Genomic DNA, 27,122 nt, shown 5'->3' with positions numbered 1-27,122 from the left:
ACGCATGTGCGCGTGCACACACACGCGTCCGCACGCTCATCCGCACATACGCGTCCGTCTGAAACGTCCTTACCAAGTCGGCACAACTTCTTTAGGTGGTCTTGTTTTTTCTACTCCTTTCCTTACCAAGTCAATATTATCAAGCCATTGATGACACGTATCGATCTTGTTGCACGCTCGCTTCACCGCAGCCCAGTCTGCCACAAGCCAGTTCACTTGGGTATCATCTTTGAGGAGAGTCCCCAATTCTCGTCTATCCTTCATATCTACAGATTTCAAGAAGTACAAAGTCTTGTCCTCCTCAAGCAGCACTTGGTCCGTGTTGGGGAGACGACTAAACATCTGGTCGAATTCGTCGTACACCCTCAAAGCGCTCATCTTCTTATTTTTCTTCTCTATCCACTTCATCAAGGCATGTCGAGTCATCCTCGACAAATCTTCCGTCGCGAACTCCGCTAATATTGCTTTCTGGAATTCAGACCATGTTGTCTTGCCTTCTTGAAGCTCGATGACGCGTCTTTGGATATTGTTGCCGACCACTCTCTTGAAACTTGTGATTTGACGCGCTTTAGACACGTCCCTCTGATTCATCTCCCTTCTGTATGCATCAAGGAACTTCGTAATGTTCCTTCCATCAAATTGACCCTCGAGCTCCATGACACGGTCAACGGCCTTCTCCACGGTTGCATCGTTGTCTCGAGATCTCATCATTTGTTCGACAATTAGCATCATCCTTTTGAACTCTCCTGATTGATTGCTTGAGGACGCCATCTCCAAGTATCGGTTGATCCTCGACTTGATCCTTCTTACCACCTCTTTCACGTCGGGTTCACCACTTAATTATGTCGTGAAGATCCATCACTACGTGCAGATCGTGAGGCGGAACCACCGGGGTCCTGGACCGCAAGGATTTGAAGTTTGCACTAACTTTAGCGAGAAAGTATTTAAGATAGATAGAGAGAGATTGATTTGACGAAAGAGAGATATTGAGATAAAGATTGAACTTTTAACTTTTAGATTTAAGAGAGAAGATACATCAACAATAGGATTACAAGTTTCTTATTTTTCTCAAATTTTTCATTAGTTTTCATTAGCTTGATTCCTCCACTCTTTTATAGATGCCCTCATGCATATGGTGCATGTGAGGGTGCAAGACATGCACGTAATGCATGAAATGCATGCAATGCATGCTTGCCATGTCATCATCTAAGCTCTCATGTATGAGAATTTACATGTAAAAGTATAATGATAAAAATATAGCTTCTAATGAAATGACTTGGCTTAGTGGTAAGTATATTGCTTCCTATCTTGGAGGTGCAAGGTTTAAGCTTTGCTCAAATCCTTTTTAAAACACAAAATACTACTAGGCTTTTGGTCTTGTATTTACACCGAAAATCTTCAAAACACCATGCACCGCGATCAACTAACCAATCCATCTGTCCTGACCAGTTCAATCCGATACCGATCCGATCCTGGTCCCCGTCGTCGTCTCGGCGGCTCCGTCCGGTCGACCAAAACCTATACAAGTAGTTAGGCCACACCCATTCATGTAGTTAATTTAGCTCAAGTCACCTTTAACATTCTACAATGCACTTATAAACACAAAGTAATAGATTTTGGCCCTACTTATATATGCTAGGATCCTTACGTGTCCTATCTATGTGGGATATCTCATAGTTTTGTTTTTTCTTTTCTTCTTCGTAAACTTCATACCCACATAACTTGACACTAAGTTGTCCGTTTCACATGTAGTAAAATGCATTCGAAAGCTCTTGAAGACATCCATCTTTTCGTACCAAGATATTAAAATAATATAAAATAATATCTTCACTATTATTGTTTCATATTGTGTGTGAAGAACCACACTCGATTTTGTACATTCCATGCAATTTTCTCATAGTTGCCAAAAATCTTCACAACAATGTCTAGGATCTGAGGCAGGACCACTAGGGTCTTGGACCTGAGAGAAACGGAGGATGAAAGAACGAGCTTCACTGGTTCCAACGACCGGCCAGGACACCAACTAGAGCATTTCCGGATACGCACCGTAAGCAATCGAAGGAGAGAGAGAGAGAGAGAGAGAGAGAGAGAGAGAGAGAGAGAGAGAGAGAGAGAGAGAGAGAGAGATAGAATATGTGCACGATGCTCTTACTCGACACACACCCTTGTCTGTAGAAACTAGAAAGAAAGAAATGCAACTGACACCGACAGAGACATAGTTACGCACAATCTTGTGTGTGTGTGTGTGTGTGTGTGTAGACAAGTTACAACTCCGACTTTGAGCTAGACCAAACGGATTCGACACAACGAGTGTCTGCAAACAAGCCTCTAGTCGGGGAGCTCACGAGCTCGTCATTGCAAGTGGAGGCCTTGCGCCGATGACACTTCAAAAACTGAAACCCTTAGAGCATAAGAGCTCTAGCAGGACTAAACCTTAACACCAAAACACACTTGACACAAACAAAATGGAATCCTTAAACTCAGAGGGAGAGTGAGAGAGAGAAAACACAAAATCGGGGAACAAACAAAAAACGAGGAACCCCTAAAGAAGAGCCCCTCACCCCCTTTTATAGTCCAAGGAGGGAGGGGCGTTACAATGTGGGAAGCAAAATATTTCCCTCCTTTTCAAAGGAGGATATTTGCCTCGATTCTAGGGAGTGTTACATTAACTCTCTTCTAACTCCTACCCCACTACCTACTACCTAACGTGGGATGTACACTAAAGTACTCATCATCACACGTACCTCTCACTAACTCCTTAGTGGACTTCAACACCTTATAGTTCTGTTTCCTTTCTCATAAATATTTACATTTTCTCGATGTTGATGTGCAAATGTTGCACATCGTCGTTTTATTCGCTCCACCCGGTTTTCTCGCCATTGCCAGAAATCCTCACGACAACGTAAACATACAAAAAGGATCTTTATAAGAAAATACATGAGCCAAATGTATTCACTCTGCCATCACAAGAGAGTATATTGCATTGTTGTTTATGGATTTTGTAAGTTTAAACTCTTCTAGCTTGCAGAGAAGGCCAAAATATTATCATCGTTTTCGTTTCTCTCCAAAGAAAGTTTCATCAATTTGTAGTTATATACACATGCTATAGCTTTCTGAAATACATGTACATTATATATATGGCATTGAAAGAGGACAGGAAGTGCCAAACAACATTAAAAAGAGCATATATATGGATAGTGAAAATGAAAATATAAAGTGTAGAATAGACTTACATATAGAGTGTGAAGAGGACGTTATAGAGTGATAATTCCACTTTATCACAATGAGGGAATTGACTATGACAAGAAGACAAGGCAATCGGCTGTACAAGGGGACAAAGTAGTTTATGTATTATCATATATAGGATGAGACAAGATTGATGAACCACAATATATGGGGATATCTTTGTGGTTCAAGGTACTATAGAAATCTTAACCTCTATCATACCTTGGTAGGTAAATGCATTGATCACATGACTTTTGTACGTCACTTTCTTAATCTTATCATTTCACCAAATGGAGATGCAGAATACATCGGATACTCTCGTAACCCTTTTTGAGTGAACACAATTCTTTTATAGGTCTGGATAAGAAACACATTAAGATGTCATGCCTTCGCTTTCAATGAATGAGAAACATTAACATGAGTTTTGCCTCGAGAGACATAGATTATAGTTGAATGTTGTTGAAATGTCAACATATTCAGCATTTACGAAGATGTAACTCCACACTAGAAATTCTATGTGAGTTTTGACAAGAAATAACTGCTGATACAGACACTCATATGCGTTTCACGTTACAACACGTAACTTGGAACATCGTTGAAATGTCAAGATATTCGGCATTTATGAAAGTTAACTTGCTGCTAGAAAATTTGGCAATCCTCGGACAGCAAAGAAAGCGTCGATGATGTAGACCACACTCATTATGATTTGCATTTCAGGCATATTTTGTGCATAAAAGAAAATAGAGTCCCCATTGTAAATCTAATTAATGGAGAGGACTATGAGAGAAACAAGCAAAATTGTATTGGTCAAACGGGGTGGAAGACAACGAATTCATGATTTTTATGTAATATAAGATATTTGTGTGTACTATAATATGTATGCTACAACATTTTTCAATTATTGGAGAGCACAACTTTTAAAACAAAGCACACACAATGGTTTCTAGTTAGTAGCTCCAATTTGGGTTTTCCTCTTCGTGTAAGGTAATGTATACATACAAATGGGATGTTTGAGGAGCAATCATGATGATTTTATGGAACACCACCACGCTGCTAATTCCGGCATTGATGCTCTCTGCGATCGGAGGAATATTAGTAGTCCGATTGTTGGTAGCATCTATAGGATCCTTGGGCGCTAGGCGCAAACCAACGACAAAGACGCCCGCTAAGCAGCGGTTGTCGCCTCCACCGGGGCCTCACAGATGGGCATTGCCCATCATTGGAAACCTACCTCATCTTATGGTGCTGACATGGCACCTGCCCTTGCACCAGGCATTATGCGAGATGAGCAAGCGATACGGGCCATTGATGGGGTTCCGGCTGGGCGGATCACGCCGCCTCATGGTGGTGTCGTCACCCGATGCCGCCCGCCTCGTCCTCCAGAAGCACGACGACATCTTCTCAAGCCGAGCGCGTAGCGTGGTCGCGTCCATCATTTGCGGCTCGCCCCCAACGGGCATCGGCTTTTCCGACCCCGGTCCCCAATGGAAGCTCATGCGCCGCGTGTGCACAACCCAGCTCTTCACTCCCAAGAGTCTCTTCGGATTCAGGTATTATTATTCGCAATACCTTTCTTCGGATCTTCTACGGAGAATCCTCGAACACATTTGCCCTCCCTTTAGTTTTGTAATGATTGAACCCAAAGAATAAAGAGAATAATATAAGTGTCAATTAGAGAGTAAAGATCTAAGAAGCACTAATCCACGCTAAAGAGCTTAGAAGCACTCAAAGTAAAGAGTGTAAATTTGTTGTGTGATGATGTCTATAAGTTGCAGACAATCAAACCTGCCTGAGGGGTTGCTTAAATAAGTTAACTCTAATGCGTTGGTTTTCGATCAAAAGACCTTATTATTGCTTAAAAAAGCTAACTTCAAAGTCCAGATGGTCCATTGTGCCCTATAGTAATAAAAGTTTTACTACAAAAACGATTGAACCCAAAACTTTCAACTAAGATCTCCTCTTATTTGGGTTCAGTTCCTGACAATTTATACAGTGATCTTATATTATATGTTTTGTCCAGGCCAATCATATGCGAAGAAGTGCATGCCATGCTATCCTCCATTCGAGACTCTGTCGGATATAATGGTAATCTCGTCATTCGAAATAGGCTTCACAAATGCACTAACAACATAATATCAAGGATGACTTTGGGGAAGACCTTGGATGAGATTCAATCTAGCAAACAACACAAGGAAAGCTTTGTTGAGTTATTACTCAACTCTATTAAGTACATGGGTGAAAACAATATTAGTGACCTTATCCCCTCTTTGGCATGGATGGATCTCCAGGTAAGTATCTTTATAGCTAATGTGTTTCTTGAGGTACTATGATAATGAATCGGTGAAATGGTTAGCTTTAAAGCCTCATTTTACTAGTAAGGATCATGAAAACATAACACAAGGAAACCATAGATAAATCCACATAGTATTGATTGCTTTGAAGGTCATAAAATACTTGGAAGACATAAATTCCTCCTTAGGTGCATGCTTTACTGCTACATTTAGGCCCACGTTACTATGCATTGAAGCTATATTACAACTAACTTATGGTGTGTACTTTTGTTATTGTTCGTCTGATATTACCCCTCACACAAGTAGTATTTCTTCTTTTAAGTTCATGTGATTTGGCTTGCGTGGCATTCAAGTCCAAGTGCAACTCTCCTAGTCCATGTTATAAGTACCTAGCTTTCGGCGATCACCTAATGAATACAAAAGGGACTATGCCTTAGTCTTGTAGTTTTGGGTATTCCAGAGACCTTCAAGTAATGGCCCTCTCTCAACATATCATATTATTTGTTCTTTGTGTTTCACTTTGATCTTCTTCAAGACTTGGCAAGGAGATTACCTCCAAAATGTAGCAACCATTGAAACATAAAATGCATTTTTTATCATCTTAAAAATGGAGTATCAAGTTACTTTGAATGTCCGTATGGTTATCCAAATACTTACGTTAATACTACAACGCACAAAAATAAAGATGAAAGAGAAGGATTTAAGGAACTCATCAATACTGACATTGGAAAGTGTGGTTAGATGTTGAATTATTATCATTAGTCCCACATTAATTAGGATAAATTATACAAACCATAAAAGTCAATACAACAATAATAGCTTGAGTTGTTGATGTTCCACAAGTTTCCAAATTAATGGTCCACAATATGAGCGTTTTACTCATAATATAAAAACATTATCATGGTTGATTTTTTTTTTCCTAAATTAATTAGGATATACGAACTATAAAAGTCAATAATAATAATATCTTAAGCTATTGATGTTAGACAGTTTCCAAATTAATGGTCCACAAACCATGTTCTACAATATGAGTGTTTTTTACTCTTGCTAGTGTAATAACATTATCATGTTTGGTTTCATCATGATTTCTCTCTTTGACCATTTTCATGTTTGGTTAAGATGTCACCAGTTTTATGTGTGGTTTCGCTCTTTTTGAATACATCATTTGGGTTTAAACTTGTTTCCCCTTTGGCCTTTTTTTTACCTTTAATTTCATTACTAAGCATATATTTTGGTTGTGAACCGTGATTTTATACTGGTAAAGGGTTGTGGTCGACGTGCAAAGGATGTCTCAATAAAGCTTAACAATCATTTGAAGGAAATTATTTGTGAACGTCGAGACACTATGGCGAAAAGTACAATACCTTTGAATGTGGATTTCCTTAATATTCTCTTTATCAATCAAAGATGAAGATGTTGAAATCACTGACGACAATATAGTGTCCACCTTAATGGTATGATATATTTATATGAATACACTTAAAAAAATCAACCCCATTACGTTGAGCACACATAAACCATTTTCATGTATGTTGACATACATTGACAAGTATGTATATGTGAGACCTGTATGCATGCATGCCTTTGCCTTGTGTGTGTGTGTGTGTGTGTGTGTGTGTGTGTGTGTGTGTGTGTGCGTGTGCGCGCACGCACACACACACATGCATTGTGATTTTGTATGCATGCATATGATATATGACTCAATGGGTGTTTTTTTGGAGGTTGGGGGATTGACACTTGCATGTGCATAAAAACAAGGTGCATGGGTCTCAAAATAAAAATGTGCCAAATTATTACATGATATCAAATTTGTCATTTGACTACTTCCTTCTAGAAAGTTAATTGAAAGCCTCATTATGTAGGAGCTAACATGAGCTCAATGCAATGCAATAGTGTGCCAAAAAAATTCCTTTATTAAAACATTTCCAAATTAACTTTCTTTCTTTAACAGGATATGTTTGTAGGGGGAACCGACACATCTTCTATCACAGTTGAATGGGCACTTGCAGAGTTGCTAGCAAATCCAGATAAAATGGATTTGTTACAAAGTGAACTCAAGAGGATTGTGGGAGATACAAAACTTGCTAATATATCAGATCTTCCAAATTTGCCTTATCTATCTGCTGTGGTAAAGGAAACCATGAGGATGCATCCTGTTCTACCATTACTTCTACCACATAAGCTAACACAATCATGTGAACTACTTGGTTATGAAATTCTTGCTGATACGGAAATATACATAAATGTTTGGGCAATAGGTCATGATCCAAATGTGTGGGATAATCCTTCACGATTTCATCCACAAAGATTTTTAGATGCAACTAGTGTACATGGAGTAAACTTTGACCTCCTACCCTTTGGTTCAGGAAGACGTATGTGCCCAGGGATGCCGCTAGGAGTAATAACTACCGAGTTCCTTTTGGCTAGCCTGCTTCATAGTTTTGAGTGGAAGGCTTGTAGCAAACCGAAACTTAATGAATCACTTGGGATTATTGTAAGGCTAGAAACTCCTTTAGTTGTAAATGCCTATCCTAGATTACCTCATTGAAATTGCAAATATGTGTTATGATGTACTAGTTAAGTTATATCTCAAGTTTGTTTTCTATGTCAACTAAGGTATTTCCCATTATTCCCTATACTTTCATCTCTTGGCAAATTACTAAATAATTGTTGCCCAAACAAACTAGTCTCTAATGATATTGTTCATTGCATGTAAGAATATGTGTATTGAAGGAGAGAGTGTTGAGGTATGCATGCCCACTTTTACAACTAATTGATTTATTAAACTAAGTGAGAATCCGGATTGGGGTGTTTTGTTGTTTCTTCTCAAGTCATAACAATACTACAAAATTATTTATTACATTATGCATGCAATTGCAATTGCAATTACCATCACATGTCAACATACATAATAGAATGTTGTTATGCTATTGTATAATGTATCACTAGAAGGAAATTAACACAATTGAGTAGCTTCATTAGCTATTGAATGGCCATGGGCTCAGATAGCCATTGAATTCAATCTATGATCACTACCTAGAAGTAGATACTCTTGTGAACTCTAATGTCCACATAAACTTCACCATAGAATCAATTGTGTTGGTTAATCTCTTGACACAATTATATTTGATGATACATGAATATTGATTAGAATCTACTATATTTATTTATACACAATTTGGATTGGCATGTACAAAGGATTCAATAGACACCACTAATAGCTACATTTGGTATTATATTGTGAATGTTTCCTTTCATAATTAATGTTATCTATATTGCACATACCATTACTACTTCTAGAGGACCTTATTGTCAACTCAATTCCTCATGTTAACTCATTATTAACAATATCTTAACTCACTACCAGCTAATGTATAACATGTTTTCCTGAATGATTAGTATTCGCCTTAATATTAAAACAATTTTTGATTACTCATGCCATTGAACATTTTCATGATTTTGACCTTTTCGTTTGGTTGTTAATTGCTTATGTGAGTTTATTTAAACTTATAGTTGCAACATTTGATTGTGATGGTATGTAATTAATGTTAGATCATTAGATCACATAAATGTCTACGAAGATCAAGTATTAATGTAAGACTACACTTGTCTCATCGTTTCTCAAATTTTCTTCCCTAGTAGCATCACTTGGCCCTTCTTTGTTCTTGATGGTAGCTTCACAACTATCCCTCGGGTGTGCAGTTGGTTGGGTCGCTTGCTAGGTCTTCGGCTTCTTTGATCGTAGTATATCCACATCTCCATGTTATGGAATAATACTTGCACTCACTTAGCGAATATTTCCTCCTAACTTTGGCAAGTTGCAATTTTATCACACACCAATATAATTAAGAATGTCACAATTGACCATTTGTTCATCATTTTTGTGCGTAACTAGGCCAAAGGTCACTTGGGTGTTATTGATGATGTCCTAAAAACACTAAAAATTTGGCTCTCTTCCACATCCCATCTTTTGATGTGACTAAGAATGTCACATCAAAAGATGGGATGTGGAAGATCTCCTAGACCTTTCAAGTAATGCTATGAAATATGTGGTTATTGAGGAAAGATTAATGGACCCACTAAGGAAGAAGTGGAATGATGCTAAAAGGACAAAATTACAAAATTACATTGCAAACATCAATCCTGAACGTTGGGTTCTATGTAATGCAAGAAGGCCTATTGATTATATTCAACCTTACCTCATTATTCATGAGTATTAACTCTCATAGAGCCATAACATTCCTACGCACTCGATCACACAACCTACGTATTGAATGTTTCTTTATGGAATCAAAATTAGCCAAATAAAAGGCATGTAAGGTATGCAAGGGTGGGCTAGTAGAGGATGAATATCACTTGCTTTTTACATGCTCTACATATAGTGCAATTCGTGAAAACTATGATGATATTAAGAGGGCGTGATGACTTGAGTATAACACTAAAGAGAACACCTAGAAGGTTGAGCTCATTATGTGTATGCCTTATTCACACATCGAAACTTGGTGCTAAACTTTAATGTATGAATATCCCTCATGGATTCTAAAAATATCCCTCTATGGGTCATATTGGCCTCTCTATGGATGCTAAAAATATCTATCTATCTCTCTGTAATGTCTTTCATTACAAAAGAAAACATCATCATGACTAGCTTACAACAATATTTCGAACTCTGGGGATCTAAATACTGTGAACTTAATCCCGCACCACACACACACACACTCTCTCTCTCTCTCTCTCTCTCTCTCTCTCTAAATCTTGGGTCTTGTGTTCAAGGCTTGACTTAATCTTTTCTCTTGCTATTGGAGTGTTGATTTACGTCATATATCAAAAATCATAAATTTATGAGAACCCAAGTTCAATCCTTGCTTTTGGCTAGGCCTTGTCTCATAGATTGAGAATCTTAACCTTTTTGTTTTTTAGGAATTAGTTACCCCTAGTGGTAAGTTGTTAATAGTAGTAACCCTAGGTCTTAGGGTTTGAGACCCAACTTTCTGTGGTGTGTGTGTGTGTGTGTGTGTGTGTGATATATCTATGTATCTATACATATTAGTTGATGTCCCTACAACATTGAAGACATCATGGCAAGGAAAACCTATAAGGTGACATTAACTCTTTTGAGGACAAGGCAAATCTAGAGCTTAGTCGCAAGGACTACACATTAGAGTCAACAAAGAACTATTGCACAAGTTAAATTGTTAAGCACTACCAGTGTTGCCTTTTGACGGCCGTTTTGAACGTTTTTGGCAAATTTAACCGTATATGAAGGTTAATTTAAAAATGAAACCGTCAATCTTGACGGGCATATGTTTTATGAAAACGTAAAAATGAAGGCTTAAAATTTCCTAATACCGTCAAATTTTACTAAGACCAATACAATAGTATTATAGTTCTAGGTAGTAGGAACAAATTGTTCAAGTTGCATTGGGAGTGTATGAATTTGAAAGATTCACATATGTGTGTAACGAAAAGGTAAAAAAACTAATAGAGTCTAGACTTTAAATTATGAATCTTTTCTTCCCAATTCCCCCGCCCCGTTTCCCCATCTAAAACCTTCCTTTCCCTTTCCCCCCCTTTCCCCCATTTTCCCCCATCTCCCCCCATTTCTCCCCTTTTCCCCTGTTTCTTCGTTGCTCCCTCAGCCCTGCACCTTGCTGGAAGCTCGCAACTCAGTGCTCACTAATAACTATCCCTACTCGAAGCTTGTTGCTCGTTTCCTGCTACAGTCTACTCATAGATTCAGGCTTTCAGCAACACCTGCAGCAGTCCTACTCACCCATCTAAGGTAGCTCTCTCTCTCTCTCTCTGGAATGCAAAGAACACTAGTAATTGAATATTTAGAAAAACTAACAGGATACATTTAGTCCGCAAGAAAAACCAGACACAAAAAACTCTAATTTCATGCATGCAACCTACACCATCATAGAAAGTCCAAACCCTAAATATGAAGCTTATGCCTTCTGCTGATAGACATAAGTAAGCCCACACTTGCCACAATAATGGTGATCAAAATGGCTGGCCATGAAGGTACGAGCACCACAATCAGCATTAGGGCATTCCTTACGGAGTCTCTGAACCTTCCCTGAGTCGTCCACCTTGTAGTACTGCAAGACAGAGAGCTTCACTTTCTTCTTCTTGTGCTTGATCTTCTTGGGCTTTGTGTATGTCTTCTTCTTCCTTTTCTTAGCCCCACCGCGCAGACGCAACACGAGATGGAGAGTGGATTCCTTCTGGATGTTGTAATCTGCTAGGGTTCGCCCATCCTCGAGCTGCTTCTCGGCGAAGATCAATCTCTGCTGATCCGGGGCTATCCCTTCCTTATCTTGGATCTTGGCCTTGACATTGTCGATGGTATCAGAGGATTCTACGTCTAAAGTGATGGTCTTACCAGTTAAGGTTTATAGATGAGGCCATTTATAGATGGATCACTTGAAAGTTGTATTAAACTATCTCAAAATTATGTGCAAAATGTTATTGATGGACTAAATGCAAGATTCCCTGACTTAAGCCTCTTCAATGCAGCAAAATTATTCAGCCCATGCCATTATGCAGATGATGATGTGATTAGGGATAGTAAAGCAAAGACATGGTTGGGAATTTTGATTTCTCACTTACAGCCAAATGTTGATGTCAATGCATGTCCTCAAATTTTACATGATGCAAAGGCTTGTGAAATGGAACTCTATAGGTTTGTTGACACTTTACGTTTAAATTGTGAAGGCTATACTATGCATGAAGCTTGGCGTATGTTTTGCAAAATGAAGGATTGGCAAGATAGTTTCCCTCATTTGATGAAATTATGGCAAGCTACTTTGGTTATTCTGTCTAGCACAGTTTCGTGTGAGAGAGGGTTTTCTAAGCAAAATCTCATCAAAGAGATGAAAAGAAATCGATTGAATATAGAGCATTTAGATGATTTAATGCGAGTCTCATTGAATGTGCCACACATTGAAGAGATACAATGGGATCGTGTATATGAAATTTGGAAAGATGCAAAGGATAGAAGGGTATAATATATTGTTTCGTACAAATATTCGATGTATTTACTTTTTGAAGGGCATTTTTTTTGGTAAACCGTCAATTTGACGGGCAAAAATTCTGGAATACCGTTCTCATGACAGGCAATGTTGGCCGTCAAAAGGCAACACTGAGCACTACTGACAACATGAGAATATGCATCCCAACTTTCCAATGTCTTTTTCTCGATCCTCGTAGTGAGCTTTGCCAACACTGCTCTCACTAGATAGGACAAGTCTGGTATTATGTCACACAAATATAGGAGACTTGTGACCAGAGTCTCATACGGTCCACACGACTCTGATGTATAGCTCAACGAAAACCGAATGGGTTCGGTCAGAAGGCCATCAAGGACAAAGAGAAGGCTAGTTAGTGCTACTGCTACCACCACCAGGGCTATCCATAACCCTCTCATTCCTCAAATGGGGGGTACATCGGAAATTAAGAGAAACCCAAGGGTACTTGGGGAGGAGGCTTTCTCTAAATCCAAGCAAAAACAGACATCTATATCTATATATATATCATCACACTGTGTTCACAAGAATTTGTTGTTTCTGGGAAGTTCCATGGAAACCTTAGCGTCATGTTCTTCCCTGATTCCACCACATCAGGGTTCACAGGCTTTTCCTCTGGCAGACCAACAAGGTATGTTGTTGCTACTCGCATCTGTCTGAATTAAAATCTTGCATAGTTTAGAGTACGTGAGCTAATCCATGAACTCGCTTTACAGCATTCAGGCTTTTGAACTGTGAAAGAGGTCAGAAAAGTTGCCCCCAGAACATCCTTGCAGAGGTAATTTTGAAAATGGGAAAAATACCAAGATACACGGAACTGTTTCAAATATTTACGAGAATACCCCTCCTCCCCAGTTTCAGAAATTACCAGAATGCCGCTGTATAGCGGAAGATTTTTGCAGATGGATGAGGGGTATTCTCATTTTTGTTACAAATCTAAGAGTATTCTGGTAAATTCCCAGAAATTTATTATGGTTTTTTGCTGTGAAAAATGATATCATAGTTTTTGAGCCAAGATCTTCATTTCCAAAATTGATTTCATTTTTTATGTCCACTACCCTCCTATTTAGCAGCATTATTGTAATCCTGCAGCAAGGAAAAGTTCAGCTTTTCTTGATGATTCATGTTCTGGAGATACATGGTACTATTCATATAATATCTGTAGTTTTGTTATGTTTTCAACTACGTTTCATGTGACACTTTACTTTTGATTCAATTATATTTTAATTCCCCAGGCTGTTGCTCTTCAATCATATAAATGTGAAAATATTGGTTAAAAAATGTACGAAATTTGTGTATGCTTTTCTGTATAAAAATATATTTGTTTACGTGTCTTGTGACAATTTGTTCATACCAGGACATTTCAATTGCAAGTTTTTAGTAGCATTTGTAATAAAAAAGACCTGAATGAGGCCATCAAAACTCTACATTACATGGATCAAGAGTGCATTGATGTGCCGCTTGATGTCTACTATCACATTCTTTTACGAAGCATGGATGAAAAAAATTTGTCAATAGGGAGGAAATTACATATTCTTGTTGCAAGCAAGGGTTTAGAATTGAATGAATATTTAGGAACTGAATTAGTCCACATGTTCATTCACTTTGGAAGTCTGTTAGAAGCTCACCAGGCATTCTTCAAACTTCCTGATCCAACTATATCTCTTTGGAAAACATGTTTTTGCAAAAAATGCAAGGTTACTCAAGATGAGTTAGCTATAGAAAATCTAAATGAGTTGCAGAGATTAGATGATCGGCAAATTGTGTCTGAATTGAAAGCATGCTCAAGCATGGCCAAAGGATTGAACATGCATTCCTTCATCATTGGTACTGGAATAGAGCATAATGATTACATCCGATGTGCTCTTGTTGATATGTATGCAAGATGTGGTAGCCTTGAAGGAGCATATGCTGTGTTTGAAAGACTTCCAAAAGAAAATATTGTAATGTGGAATACACTCATCATCGGGTACTGTGATTATGGATTTAGTGAGCAAGCTCTTGAGCTTTTTTATGAGATGCAATATGAAGGCATAAAACCACACCGGGTCACGTTCATATGTGCGCTTAAAGCATGTACAAATATTCTTGCATATGATAATGGAAGGAAGATTCATGTTGACATCATTGAATCGGGTTTAGAATGGGGAACCTACATAGGTAATGCACTCATAAATATGTACGGAAAATGTGGAAATCTCACTGATGCAAAGTGCGTTTTCGAGAGACTACCCAATCAAAATACAGTAGCATGGAACTCTTTGATGACAGTCTTTCTTCAATATGGAGCTTTTGAGGAAGTTCTTCAGATATTCCAAAAGATGCAGATTCAATTTGAACCAGACAAGGTGACTTTCATATGCGTCATAAAAGCATGTCTAGAAATATCTGCATTACAGTATGGGAAAGTGGTTCACACACTAATTGTCGATAGCATCTTTGCCTCAGATATTAGTGTCAATAATGCACTTATTGACATGTATGTGAATTGTGGGAGTTATCACGATGCACAATGTGTCTTCCATAAAATGTCAAACCCAAATGTCGTGACATGGAGTACCCTGATTGCAGGATATGCAGATCATGGACAGGCAGAGGAAGCTCTTGAACTATTTGAGAAAATGCATGAAGATGGTGTCCAACCAAATGAAGTAACATTCGTTGGTATCCTGAAAGCATGTTCCAGCATAGGAGCTATACAACATGTCTGGAGTGTTCATAGTCTTGTCATTGAAAACGGACTTGAGGTGGACATTGTGGTCAGCCGTACACTTATGAATGCGTATATTAGATGTTTGAGTTTGGAGCATGGTTATTGTATGTTTCAACGGTTGCGAGAACGTGATGTCACAGCTTGGACAGTTCTTGTTGAAGGATGTATACAGCTTGATTGTGTAGATGAGGGCATGAGGCTCTTGGAGGGCATATATGAAGAAAACTTCAATCTCGATTCCATCTTGTTTACCTGTGCTTTGAAGGCCTGCTCTAATAAAGAGGCCTTAGAGCAAGGAAGAAAAGTATATGCTCATGTTATATACTTTGGTTTCAACATAGATGTGTACATGGGCAGTACTTTGTTAGATTTTTATGCAAAATGTGGCCAACTAGAAGAAGCATGCATAGTATTCAATAGATTATATGTCCATAATGTTGTAACATGGAATACATTGATGACTGCCTACACAAACCATGGAAAGAACATAGAAGCACTTGAACTTTATCGAGATATGCAAAAGCTGGGAATGAAGCCAGATCCAATAACATGCTTGTGTGCTTTACGAGCATGCTCTAGTATAGTGGCTCTGGAGCATGGCAAGAAAATCCACGCATATATTATTGACAAGCAACTAGATATTGATAGTTTTGTTGGTAGCTCTCTTGTGGATATGTACGCAAAGTGTGGGAGCCTCGATGATGCATGGATCACGTTCAATAGATTACGTGAAAAAACAGTTGTCTCATGGAATGCATTGATTGCTGGGTGTGCACAACAGAGCGATTACTCTTTAGCATTCCAGTTGTTTCAGGATATGCTTCAATTAAGATTGGAAACAAATGCTGTGACCTTCCTATGCCTGATTTCAGCATGTAGTAGAGGAGGTCTTCTATACGAAGGATTGTTGCACTTCAATTCCATGCAAGGGCATCACCACATTACACCCATGCTTGAACACTATAACTTATTAGTGGACCTTCTAGGCCAAAAAGGCTACTTGAATGAGGCTGAAGACTTACTAGAAACTATTCCGTTTCAGCATAATGCTATAGGCTGGACATCGCTACTTTCATCATGCAAGCACCATGTGGATTTAAATGTAGCGAGACGGTGCTTTGATAGGTGCATCATGCTGGAAAAGGAGAATGCTGCTGGCTATGTGCTTCTATCAAGTATTTATGAGAATGCTGGACTAACACAGGAAGCAACAAAGATTGAGTATCTTCGAGTACAATCATTCTGTTGGAAGAAACCAGCAATAGCATTCACAGAAATAGATGGGGCTTTGCATAGTTTCACTGTCGGTGATAGAGGCCACCCTGAAAGCCCTAACATCTATGCAAAGCTTTCATCACTAAATCTAGAGATGTGTAAAGAAGAGTATAGTCATCAGGTCACGAGTCAAGTCACAGCTCTTCGCAAGGAAGAAGGTACATGTGGACATTGTGAAAAATTGGCAATTGCATTTGGGCTTATTTGTACCCCACCTGGGACCACAATAAGAGTGTCAAAGAATCTACGCATGTGTGACACCTGTCACTGTACATCTAAGTTGATATCGAAAATAGAAACTAGGGAGATTATAGTATCAGATACATTCTGCATACATCGCTTTCAAGATGGAGAATGCTCTTGTAGGATGTAATACCAAGTATATAAAATGTAATATACATATATGTATAGTTTGTGTCCTGGAGATGTTCAATGTCATATTGGTATTGGTTGGAGACCAATTAATGTGAGCATTCAAATCAAGTCTTCCAAGAATCCATCCAATCACAATTGACCACTACTTTTGACAAATGTATTCAGACATCTACTTTGTACATATACAAAAATCTTGTGGGCAATTGAATATGGACTGCCCTGCCTTGTATCACTCTTTATCATTGATGCTGTGGTGAGTTGATGTGATTTGAGCCAGCAAGCTGTGTCATAATCTTGTTTGTAATGTGCTCATCAATGATATTTTACAAAGTTGTATGCATGCAAAACAGTCACATAGTATCTGCAATGCATTATGAATGAGCTGATATTACCAATGAATCTCATAACTTTTTTGTGGGTCATTTCAATATCGGATGAAAGGATCCACAAATTGTTATGAGAAAATTATCACAGCATCTGTCTGAAGACTAGAAATATTGAAAGACAAGAGCAGTATATATGGTCCTGAATATCATTTGAAACATAAGAGCATGTAAGGTTGCTGAAGTGGTAAGCCTGAGGTGTGGTATAGATGGTGTAAAACGTAACGAGCATGTAAGGAATTGCCTGAGCGGAAAAGTCAATGTCTGATACAGATTGGAACTGGATTGTCCATAGAACCTAAAATACCCACACAAATTGATATGGAAAAAAAATTCAGCTCGTTTCGTTATTAAGACAATATGCTGCATTGGGATATCAAATGTACCAAATCATTATGTGGTGGTAGCTTATGTTACAGCTAGCTGTGAATGGAAAATGGCCTTCATGCCATGTACATATATAGTGGATGTAGTAGGTCTGTTGGGAGCCCAATCACCACATTCCTAAATGATTATTAATTCCTAAATGGTATGATTATTAATGCTTAAATTTCATATTGCACCTATATGAAGTTCAATTACTTCATCAATCCAAGAGCTCTAACTCCATATATCATCTAACATGTGTCACTGATGGTACACCCTCTTGAGGTTTATGCACAACGTTGGAGGTTTATCATATTTTCAATATCATCAGATGGGGAACTACAAGAGGGATGAGAGGATTTAAAGCAAAGGCAACATTCTATGACATAAAAAATATTACTACCGAAATCCACCTCACATGTGATAAAAGTAATTGTAATCCATCTTTCAATTCCTTCAACAATCCAGTTTCTAGACCCATTAAGGGGGTCAAACCCTACACATCATCTAACATTAGTCCAATTGTTGTGACTAATTCTAGACCAATTTAGAGTTTATTGAGGTTGATGGTATTCTTGATTAATCTACAAGTTCAAATATAACTTGTCAATTGATACTACATTTTTCCTTATTGACCACTAATTCTCCAATATTTGCATAGATAGATATATTTTACCATCTTCTAAATGTCAAAATATGCCTATTGGATCAAGAAGAGAGACAAAGGAGAACAAAGAATAGAAACAAAAATTGTGATCCTACTCTTGTTTTGGGTTTGTAAATTTCAAATTTCAAAAGCGAAGAGCTAGGAATTATAACACAACCTTACAAAGAACATGCATGTTAATCATATCTCATGCCTCATTGGCATCAAACTCCACATTAATCATGGCACATATAATTTTGGGAGGTTCTTGTGATATTGATGATTGGCATGTGGAGAAGTATGTGAATGGTGAGCTCATGTAGCAAAACAAAAGAGAAAATGTAACCATTGCAACATGTTTTGGATGCAAAATAGAGAAGCATACTTTATGAGTTCAAACACCATGTATAAATCTCTCACACAAATATAACTCAAAAAAGAGATAAATCAAATATTGTACAATGTTGCAAGATTCTTTATAAGGTAATCCCATTTTAAAGACCTTTATATTATAGCATTCCAAACTTGGAAGCTCATCAAACACTTCATATGCCTTTTCTTTTCTTTTCTTTTTTTCCCCAAAAAAACTCCTTCCATTAGTTATAAAATTTTACAAATGAGACGATTATGTACAAATCCCTGTAGGGACATGATAGTTCCATCTTATGTGAATGCCCACTGACTCAAGAAAGGGAGAGGACGACCATTGTTGGATGAAGGCTATTCGTTGTCTTTCAACTCCATCAGAGCCGCCCTTAAGGCCATCATTTTGGCTCTTCAGAGTGGCTACAATTTCACTCCATATCTCTTGCAGTAACCTTGTTGGATGTGCGGTTTGGTTGGAGAAGACTCACTTACATCGTTGTTTCCATAGAATCCAAAGAGTTATTGGGTTGACCAATTCCAACACCTCTTGAGATTTGTCATTAAGAGGAGTGGAGTGGACATTGCCGCTGGAGGAGAAAAATACCTCTTGTGCTTTTATCACCAAAGTCATCCCCTCCTCTAGATGCTCGTATCTGCCAACTGTGGTATGCCATGATAGCCAACATATATTTCCCCACTTGATTGAGCCTTGCACCTGGCACGATTGCAACAAGCGGCCAACCCCCCGCCATATTCGATGGACGTTGGGCAGTCCCACAGAGCGCATCGTATTGATTCTACTACATGTGGGCACTCTACACAATTTGGAGAGCTAAGGTTCCCACGTTGCCATGCTCCCACCCGGTAGGGACTTATGTATTAATAGCCATTAGAATGTGGTAATTCACCTCGCGTGTTGTTGTTTCCAGATTTTCTGCCAAAACTTGGTGATTATTGTGGGAGGAACTTGAAATGTGTGCCAGACCTTCGCAGCAACCAGCTCTCGGGCAGTTTGAGCAGCTAGAATGTGGCGACCCAATCTAGTTGTGAATTGGAAGAAAGGGATGGGTTTGCTTCCTTGCCCCGTGTAGGGATCATGCCATGTCCATTGCAAAGGGTTCCAACTGACCTTACGTAACCATGTGTTTTCATGAGTACATATGTGTCAATCGGGTTGTACTTTGATCGGATCAAGAGAATGAGAACTTCCCTAAGTCAAATTTTAGAAAGACAAACGGGTACATTTCCTAGGCATGCACCTTAAATAAAAATGGGGAAGGCATGGTGAAGCACGCAACCAACATAGATCTAATTAATTAATTATAATACAACATACTTAGAGAAAACCAGTTCATTGCCATGCAAACTAATTACCTTACAGTAACTAATTAGGATGTAATCTTGCCATTTACTCTCTTGAACTAGGAACTCTAGTAACACTCTTCACACTTACTTTTACCATCTTAGGGTAGTTTTGAAAAAGAATAAACTTGAGTCGTTCTAAGGGTAGTTTTGATATTCTAAACCAAACATGTCAGAGCGTATTTATGATAATATTTCTCCTAGAACTTAAGTTATAAATTATCACACATGCATCAAACCATAATTAACTCTAGCCTTTATATATCTTAAGATCGTTCTCGTCGCTACCATCATTCATAAGGGTTACTTGAGATTATTCATAATCATCTTAACGATTAGCCTGTTATGGAAAATAAGATAATGTTAATTCACACCCTAGCCTTCTTGCTAATACACAAGTTTTTTCTAATGTTGGAAACTATGTGGTATTCTGTGGAAAACATCCTTTGAATTGCCATTCGGGATGCATTTATAGCACCTATCTTCAATGCAATATTTTTAACGCTAGATTCCAAAATTGTGCAATGTTATACCTTGCTTTACAACACAAGAATGTCTTAATGAGTCTTTTTAAGTTGAGCAGAGATGAGAAAGATAAAGTTGTGTGTATTTCTAACTCGAGATTTTCAGCTGTAGAAAAAACAGGTTGTTGCATTAATGCATATGTTCTAATGGAAAACATTGTTGTGATCTTGATGTAGCATTCTTCCTTCTTGATGGTGATTTAAGATCAAATCAGGTAACATGGTAATACACGATTACTTTTGTTGGATAATAAGAGCAAGATTGAAGCTAAACCAGAGATGATAGCTCTCCTACACATCTTAAGCAGTATTTGTTCTTGGCGACGGTGATGAACATTGAGATTAAATCTAGAACAACATCTCTTTCAGTGATGAAGATTGAGATTAAAAAATAAATAAAATTTAACGCTAGATTCAATGCAATAAAATATTGCCATTCTAACACATGGATTGCAATTTGTTCGCGTGTACTTCCATAAAAAATATAGCACCAAATGTTACTTACATTAGCATATCACCAAATGGATGAAGTTATCTATTGTTCACGGTTAGAGATTTTCACCCCCTTGTGAATCAAGATCTAGCTCTAGCATTTGTTGATTCGGGGGGCTCAAACAAATGTGGGTACATGTATTTGGGATATGGAAAGTTGGCTTGAATGCACTTGTTAATGTATAAATAACACAAGTTTTCAAGCTACATTGGTTTATGGGCTTCCTCAAGGATAAACAAATGCAAGGGTATATAAGATCTAGATGAATGTAAACATCAAAACTTTCCCAAAAAAGCACAAGGGAATAAATAAATAGGCATAGAAAAAAGGAGAGCTTTAAAAGAGTGAAGTAAATGTAGCACAAACATAGACAAGGTTTGAACTAGTAAAAGAATTTTAATTTTAATTCACCAGTTTTGTAGAGTGCTCAAAATCCTCTTCTTCTAAGGGAAGATTAACATGTTGGAGAGTTTGGGGGGTAATTGAGGACGAATTCAAGGAATGTTGGGAGGGATATCCGATGAAGCTTGGAGTGATGCTTCCTGGAGGTGTGATGAAGATGAAAACATTATCAGTTGATGGGTCACGATAATGAGGATGGTGTCCATTGGTTGCAATCACCTTATGTTCATGTGAGGGTATAAATGTTCCTTGGTACAATTGTTCAATATTATTAGATTGATGTGCGGTACCATTATTTTCTGATGTGGACATAGCAACATTTGGAACAATATTTATTGGTGAGGATCTTAAAATTGTTGTGGAATGAGGTGGTATGGCAGAACATGAGAGAATCCTTAAATAGCAATACATGAGCACGGCCATGCCGACAAAGAACAAAGTCACCATAGCAACCAAGCCTACCATTGTCACACCAATTGGGAATCCATAGTGTGGTGAAGTTTGAATATTCGCATGTCCATCTCCCATACATGAACCTCTTAGTGTTGATGTTATTGACACGTTCTTGATATCATATCCTCCATTTCCTGCGTGATTAATCAAATCACCATTTACAATGTTTAAATGAATCCTCTTAATTACCATTTATTTCCACAACATAGGTCATGGAATCATAGGGTAAATATTGTATCATATTTCTTCTTCATGAAGGATATGTTGAGGGTTGTGGGGTTCCCACATTATATATTATGGACCATGGTTCGGATTTTAGTAGTGACCTTATGGTTAACTACACATAAAGAAAGATGGCATGTATTTAGAAATTTTTGGGGCAAATTTGGAATTAGTGGTACACACACACATTTAGAAAGTACTACACAATGAATCATAAATATGAAATCTAGTTATTTATGTTTTTTTAAAATTTCTCAAAATTAGTAATTTATGTTTTATTTTTTTATTTTTTTCCAAAAAAAACTCCTTTCATTAGTTATAAAATTTTACAAATGAGACTATTATGTACAAATCCCTGTAGGGACGCGATAGTTCCATCTTATGTGGTTATTTATGTTTTAGAGCTAGCTACATTAAATCTTGTATTAATATCACCCTTGTTCCCATTAAGAATGTATACATCATAGTGAGGGTCATGTATAATGCCATATTAGGAATCTAGAAAGGGGCCATAAGATTGTAGTCTGTGAGTGTCTAGAGGGACCATATTGTTTGATACAATAGTACACGTATTGGGTATCATCGAGAGATTATTGCAAGTTTGGCTTCAGCATGAATACCCTAATCTCATTCTCAATGCTCTTTTGGCAATCATCACAATGTGTTTGTGCATACTATCGAAGCTAATAAAATTTATAGTTCATTTTCTTTTTGCGCACTTCTTTTCTTTTTGAAGTCAAAGATAAAGAACTATGAGCAATACATGTGTGGTCCATAAAAGCCTCCACACTTAAAAAACATATGTAAGTTTGTTTGCCTCCAACTCATACATTTTTTACCTCCCTAGATGCCTTACATACTACCAACGCCACCACCCATGTGGTATGCATGTACAAGGGGATTATCATGATTGTGCTCCCCGCATGATTAGATGGTGTATTGTGTAACTCAACAAGCAAAAGCAAAAGCTTCCCACAATTGACAAAATTATGGATTACTACCATTCCATTAAGGTCACATCCCTAACAACTGAAACCAAGAGCTCCCCAGGGTTTAGAAATTTATGTATTACTACCATTAATGTCACATCCCTAAAACAGAAAAGAAAATTATATCAATCATAGAAACCATAACTATATTTTCATTGTCACATGTAAATTAGGACTCTAGTTAAGGTAACTTCTCACACATACATGTGAATACTTTGACTGCATTTTTCATGTGACAATCATGCTCTAATTAGCACATGGGCTTTCCTATGCTTGGAATAGTTTTCTGAAGGCATACACAAGGTTGAGTGCATGTGCATAACCATGCACTGTGAATTGCAAATTTGTTAGCACTTGCAAACTAGTGTTCACCATACATACATGCAAATGTTATCTCACAATTCTTCCTACAATCACGAAAGTACTAAAGCTTTTTTATTTCTATTATACCCCTATCCATCTCTACTTAAATATGACCAAAATGTCCATAACTTTTGTAAATTTGCTTCACTTTTTAAATAGGCTTGGTCATAAGGTATACTTAGCAATTTTGTTGGTTTAATTAGTGATATAATTAAATTAATAAGCTCTCTTACTATGTTAATTGGGCCACTAATTAAATGAATTCAAGACACGTTCACATTGCTCACGGAATAATTTTGAATGAGTGAGCGTGTGGGAATCGGCAATTGTATAGGAGTTTTTAAACCACTCCGACTAATACATGTTGGTTTTGGTTTTCTCAACATATCCATGGCCACCCCTAGTGAATTAATGTGGTCCTCTAGTCTCGAGTAATAATGCATTAGATTTCTACGATTTAATTAGGGTTGTTGATGTGCCCATTTCTTTGGACATTTAAAGTGCAAGTGATGTCAAAATATTCTTAGTTAACACACTTGTTGGAATTTTTAATCCCTATTCTCATCATATGACATGCAAAAATGAATATGGGAATTTATGCACAAAAGGCATTAATATATGGAACTCACTCTAAAGAATGGCCGGCCTCAAATTGCATGGGAAAATATCCCATGAAGTATATTGCTAATATGACAAGAATTCCCAATTAAGGAGGAAATATATATCCCCTAATTAGGTGGGATACTAAAAGCCACCCAATTGAGAGACAATAAGAGGGGAGGAATAAGGATGAAAGGTTAAGTATAGTAATAAGAGAGGAGGTAACCAAATTAAGGAGGAATGGAAGACTTAGCAAATTTAGAGAGAGAGAGAGAGAGATACCTGCTATGCAATTAGAAGAGTTACTAGAGGAAGACTCAATGGAGTTGATGGGAGTTGCCATTAACTACAAATAGTAATAACATTCACTCTTCTCTATCACTCAAACACACACACACACAACATGTCTATATATGTGGTTGTTGGAGATGGGGCCCACCCTTTACACACTTAGTCTCTAACAACTTCTTACTTACTAGAAAACGTGAGTGTCTTAGAGAGAAAAAGTGCCCAATATGCCAAGCATCCTCCTCTCCCGCATCAATAACTACAAGGAATAAAAATTGGAAACCTTTTCTTATATGATTTGGTTCATATTCTCTTGCTTGCAATCCATCACATACGTTCATATATCTTTCACACACTTGGCCCTAGAAACTAACTTCTAACCCCTTTCTGTCCCTTCCTCTTGTTCACTTTCATATATTCTTCGTATCATGGAATGCTTACACACTTCCAAACACTTGAGTCAAAATATACAAATTGTGAAAAAGCTCATTTATTTTGATGGTTTCCAAATCCTACTATGGGTCCCTTCTACCCCCCACCTAGACAAAATGTTACTAGAAACTAATGTGAAATATTTTTTGGAAAGGCCGTTTGTTTGACGATTTCCAAATATTTCCCTAGAGGCCCTTGAGCACAAATAAATAAATAAAAGACAAGGAAAGGGTGGTTTCTTTGATTGTTTCCATATCTTCGCATGGAGGCCCCTTGTTTCAAACTCCCCCTATTTGATTGGATTGATTGCAAAGGTAGTGGATATACATAGCACAAGACAACGTTTTTATTTTAAGAAAAAAGAAAGATATGAAGTTTTAGAAATGCGGTGAAAATGAAATAAAACAACAACAAAAAATTGTTTTATTCAAGCAACATGACAATGGAAAGTGCAAACAACGGTTATTGAAGTTTGACCCATGCACTGTCTCTCTCTAACTCACTCTACAATTGGAGGTCACCCGACATAGTATGCTCGGAATTTTTTTATTAAATTTTGCTTATTAGTCTATTTATCAAGTGATCAAACCATTGGTTGGTGGACTACTCATGTATACGCACACACACCCCTTATGAAAAACGCATTACCTATATCTAAAAAAATGACTCATGACTTTGTAACATTTAAGACATGGATAAACAAATCAAGCTTGTTACAAAGATTATGTAGGAGCAATCTTTATCTTTAGGGATGTCACATCCTCCGTATAAATATACCATGCAATGGGTGGAATATTCAATTATATTTTACTATTTTGGGAAAAATGAGAACAAACAATTAGAATTAGCTACACAAATTTGTACAAAGAACTAAAACACAAATGTCCACCATGGCAAATTATTCTAGAACAAGAATACGACAAGATTGCGGCAATGAAATTTTGGATGCAGGAGGGCATTAGTGAAATGAGACTAGATAAATTCTGGAAAATGATATGACATGACAGTTATGACCGCAAGATAATGATGTGTTTATGGCTTATTGCACATAGAGCCTTGTCGGTAGGGACGTGGGGTAAAGGCCCCTATGTATACCCTAGATGTATTGCATGTGGACATATAGAAAGCATTTCCCATTGTCTATGGGAATGTCGCGAGGCAGTGGCTGTATGGGGAAAGGCACTATATGTTTGTTTTGCCATGCCTCTAGTTCGTTCATCCTCAACTGGGGACATGCTTGTTGGAACTGTCTTGAGGATGATGTGGTGAAATACGATAGCATATGCAATGCTAAGTACATAGGGGAGAATGGCACTATTCGGCTGCTCATTGACAACATGGTACCTACAGTTAATGCACAGAGTCAAAAACTTGGAGATCTTTGGATGTTGCTTGCCCCCATTACCATATGGTGTATATGGATAACAAGGTGTACCAAGGTATTTTCAGCACACAAACGCCTTCCGGCTGAATCGATTATGCTAATTTGGCACACATTAATAACTACACCGAGAGCTCAATATGAGTGGATTGATGGTACTAATAATGCTGCAGAATTAATGAGGCTGAACTTTAGAAAGCGGTGGTGTACTACACTGATGGCCACATCAAATGGAATGGATATACAATGGCAGTATGTAGTACCCAGATGGTTGTTCCCTCCTCCCATTAGTTGAACGAGGGGCGTGAAAGAGATGTCATGTGGGATAGTGAATGTAGGTGATGTGTATGATTGGATGGCTAGATACACACGTGAAAGTGCAAGATAAATAAGTGAGATTTCTTATGTTGGATAGGATAGTCTAGGCAAGGCCTACCCGAGAAAGGGATCGAGTTTGTAGAGTATATTCTTGTTTGGGAAAAAAAATGTCCACCATGGCACATTCATGGATTTATCAAAGAATTGAAATGAGTGAGATAAAATCAAGAATATGAGTTCATAACGTGTGTCGAGAAGTGCTATTGTGAAACTATGAATGAATCTTTTAGTTTTTAATTATGATCATGCTTGTGCTGAGAACCAAGACAAATTAGGAACTCACACTAATGTGAATGTTGGCAAAGCAAAAATCCCCATTGCTTGCACTTATTATGTTGTGAGCTCACTATACGAGAAGACCAAGTGCCCCCGCTAAAAAGAAATATCCACTATAATTTCCAAACCTAACGTTGCTTTTCTTTTATTTTCTTTTTCTATAAATGGCACTATTATGTTCTTTAAATGTTCATAGGGGGGAGGGGAGGATGGGAATTGGGATCACTCATAAACATGTAATTAGCACGCTAGTTCAACAATGGATTTTTTAATTTTGTTTTTACACATTGT

The 27,122-nt window shown here is 37.7% G+C and overlaps 3 protein-coding genes and 1 pseudogene across 5 annotated transcripts; 2 read left to right on the top strand and 2 right to left on the bottom strand.

Moving 5' to 3' along the window:
* The first annotated feature begins 3,851 nt into the window (after positions 1-3,851).
* On the top strand, positions 3,852-8,346 carry LOC147863874 (flavonoid 3'-monooxygenase CYP75B137-like; annotated as a pseudogene). Its single transcript, XR_015529836.1, has 4 exons — positions 3,852-4,775; positions 5,246-5,513; positions 6,781-6,970; positions 7,468-8,346. The product of XR_015529836.1 is annotated as a flavonoid 3'-monooxygenase CYP75B137-like (transcript).
* A 2,976-nt stretch (positions 8,347-11,322) lies between these two features.
* Positions 11,323-11,911, bottom strand: LOC147863873 (ubiquitin-ribosomal protein eS31 fusion protein-like; the record flags this gene model as incomplete). Its single annotated transcript, XM_087319315.1, has 1 exon — positions 11,323-11,911. A coding segment is annotated over one exon (447 nt), but the record flags the coding sequence as incomplete, so codon positions are not given.
* A 1,148-nt stretch (positions 11,912-13,059) lies between these two features.
* Positions 13,060-17,828, top strand: LOC147863872 (pentatricopeptide repeat-containing protein At3g03580-like). 2 transcript variants are annotated; one of them, XM_087319534.1, is made up of 4 exons: positions 13,060-13,175; positions 13,261-13,322; positions 13,618-13,685; positions 13,902-17,828. In XM_087319534.1, the coding sequence occupies exons 1-4, from the start codon at positions 13,097-13,099 to the stop codon at positions 16,903-16,905; spliced, it is 3,213 nt and encodes a 1,070-aa protein (XP_087175660.1). In that variant the 5' UTR covers positions 13,060-13,096; the 3' UTR covers positions 16,906-17,828. The 2 variants fall into 2 exon arrangements, with proteins under 2 accessions (XP_087175660.1, XP_087175659.1); XM_087319533.1 differs by having other exon boundaries at positions 13,615-13,685.
* Positions 17,829-21,403: 3,575 nt separating this feature from the next.
* LOC147863871 (uncharacterized) lies at positions 21,404-24,455 on the bottom strand. Its single transcript, XM_087320092.1, has 2 exons — positions 24,359-24,455; positions 21,404-22,036 (listed from the first exon to the last, which is right to left on the bottom strand). The coding sequence occupies exons 1-2, from the start codon at positions 24,417-24,419 to the stop codon at positions 21,450-21,452; spliced, it is 648 nt and encodes a 215-aa protein (XP_087176218.1). The 5' UTR covers positions 24,420-24,455; the 3' UTR covers positions 21,404-21,449.
* Between the last annotated feature and the right edge of the window lie 2,667 nt (positions 24,456-27,122).

Source organism: Azolla caroliniana, unplaced genomic scaffold (genome assembly GCF_043228905.1).
Source record: "Azolla caroliniana isolate FFs.n. ecotype wild unplaced genomic scaffold, voAzoCaro1.0.p SCAF_5, whole genome shotgun sequence".
Taxonomy (NCBI): Eukaryota; Viridiplantae; Streptophyta; class Polypodiopsida; order Salviniales; family Salviniaceae; genus Azolla; species Azolla caroliniana.
The sequence above is the reverse complement of the archived record's forward strand: the minus strand, read 5'-3'. Positions and strand labels throughout refer to the sequence as shown.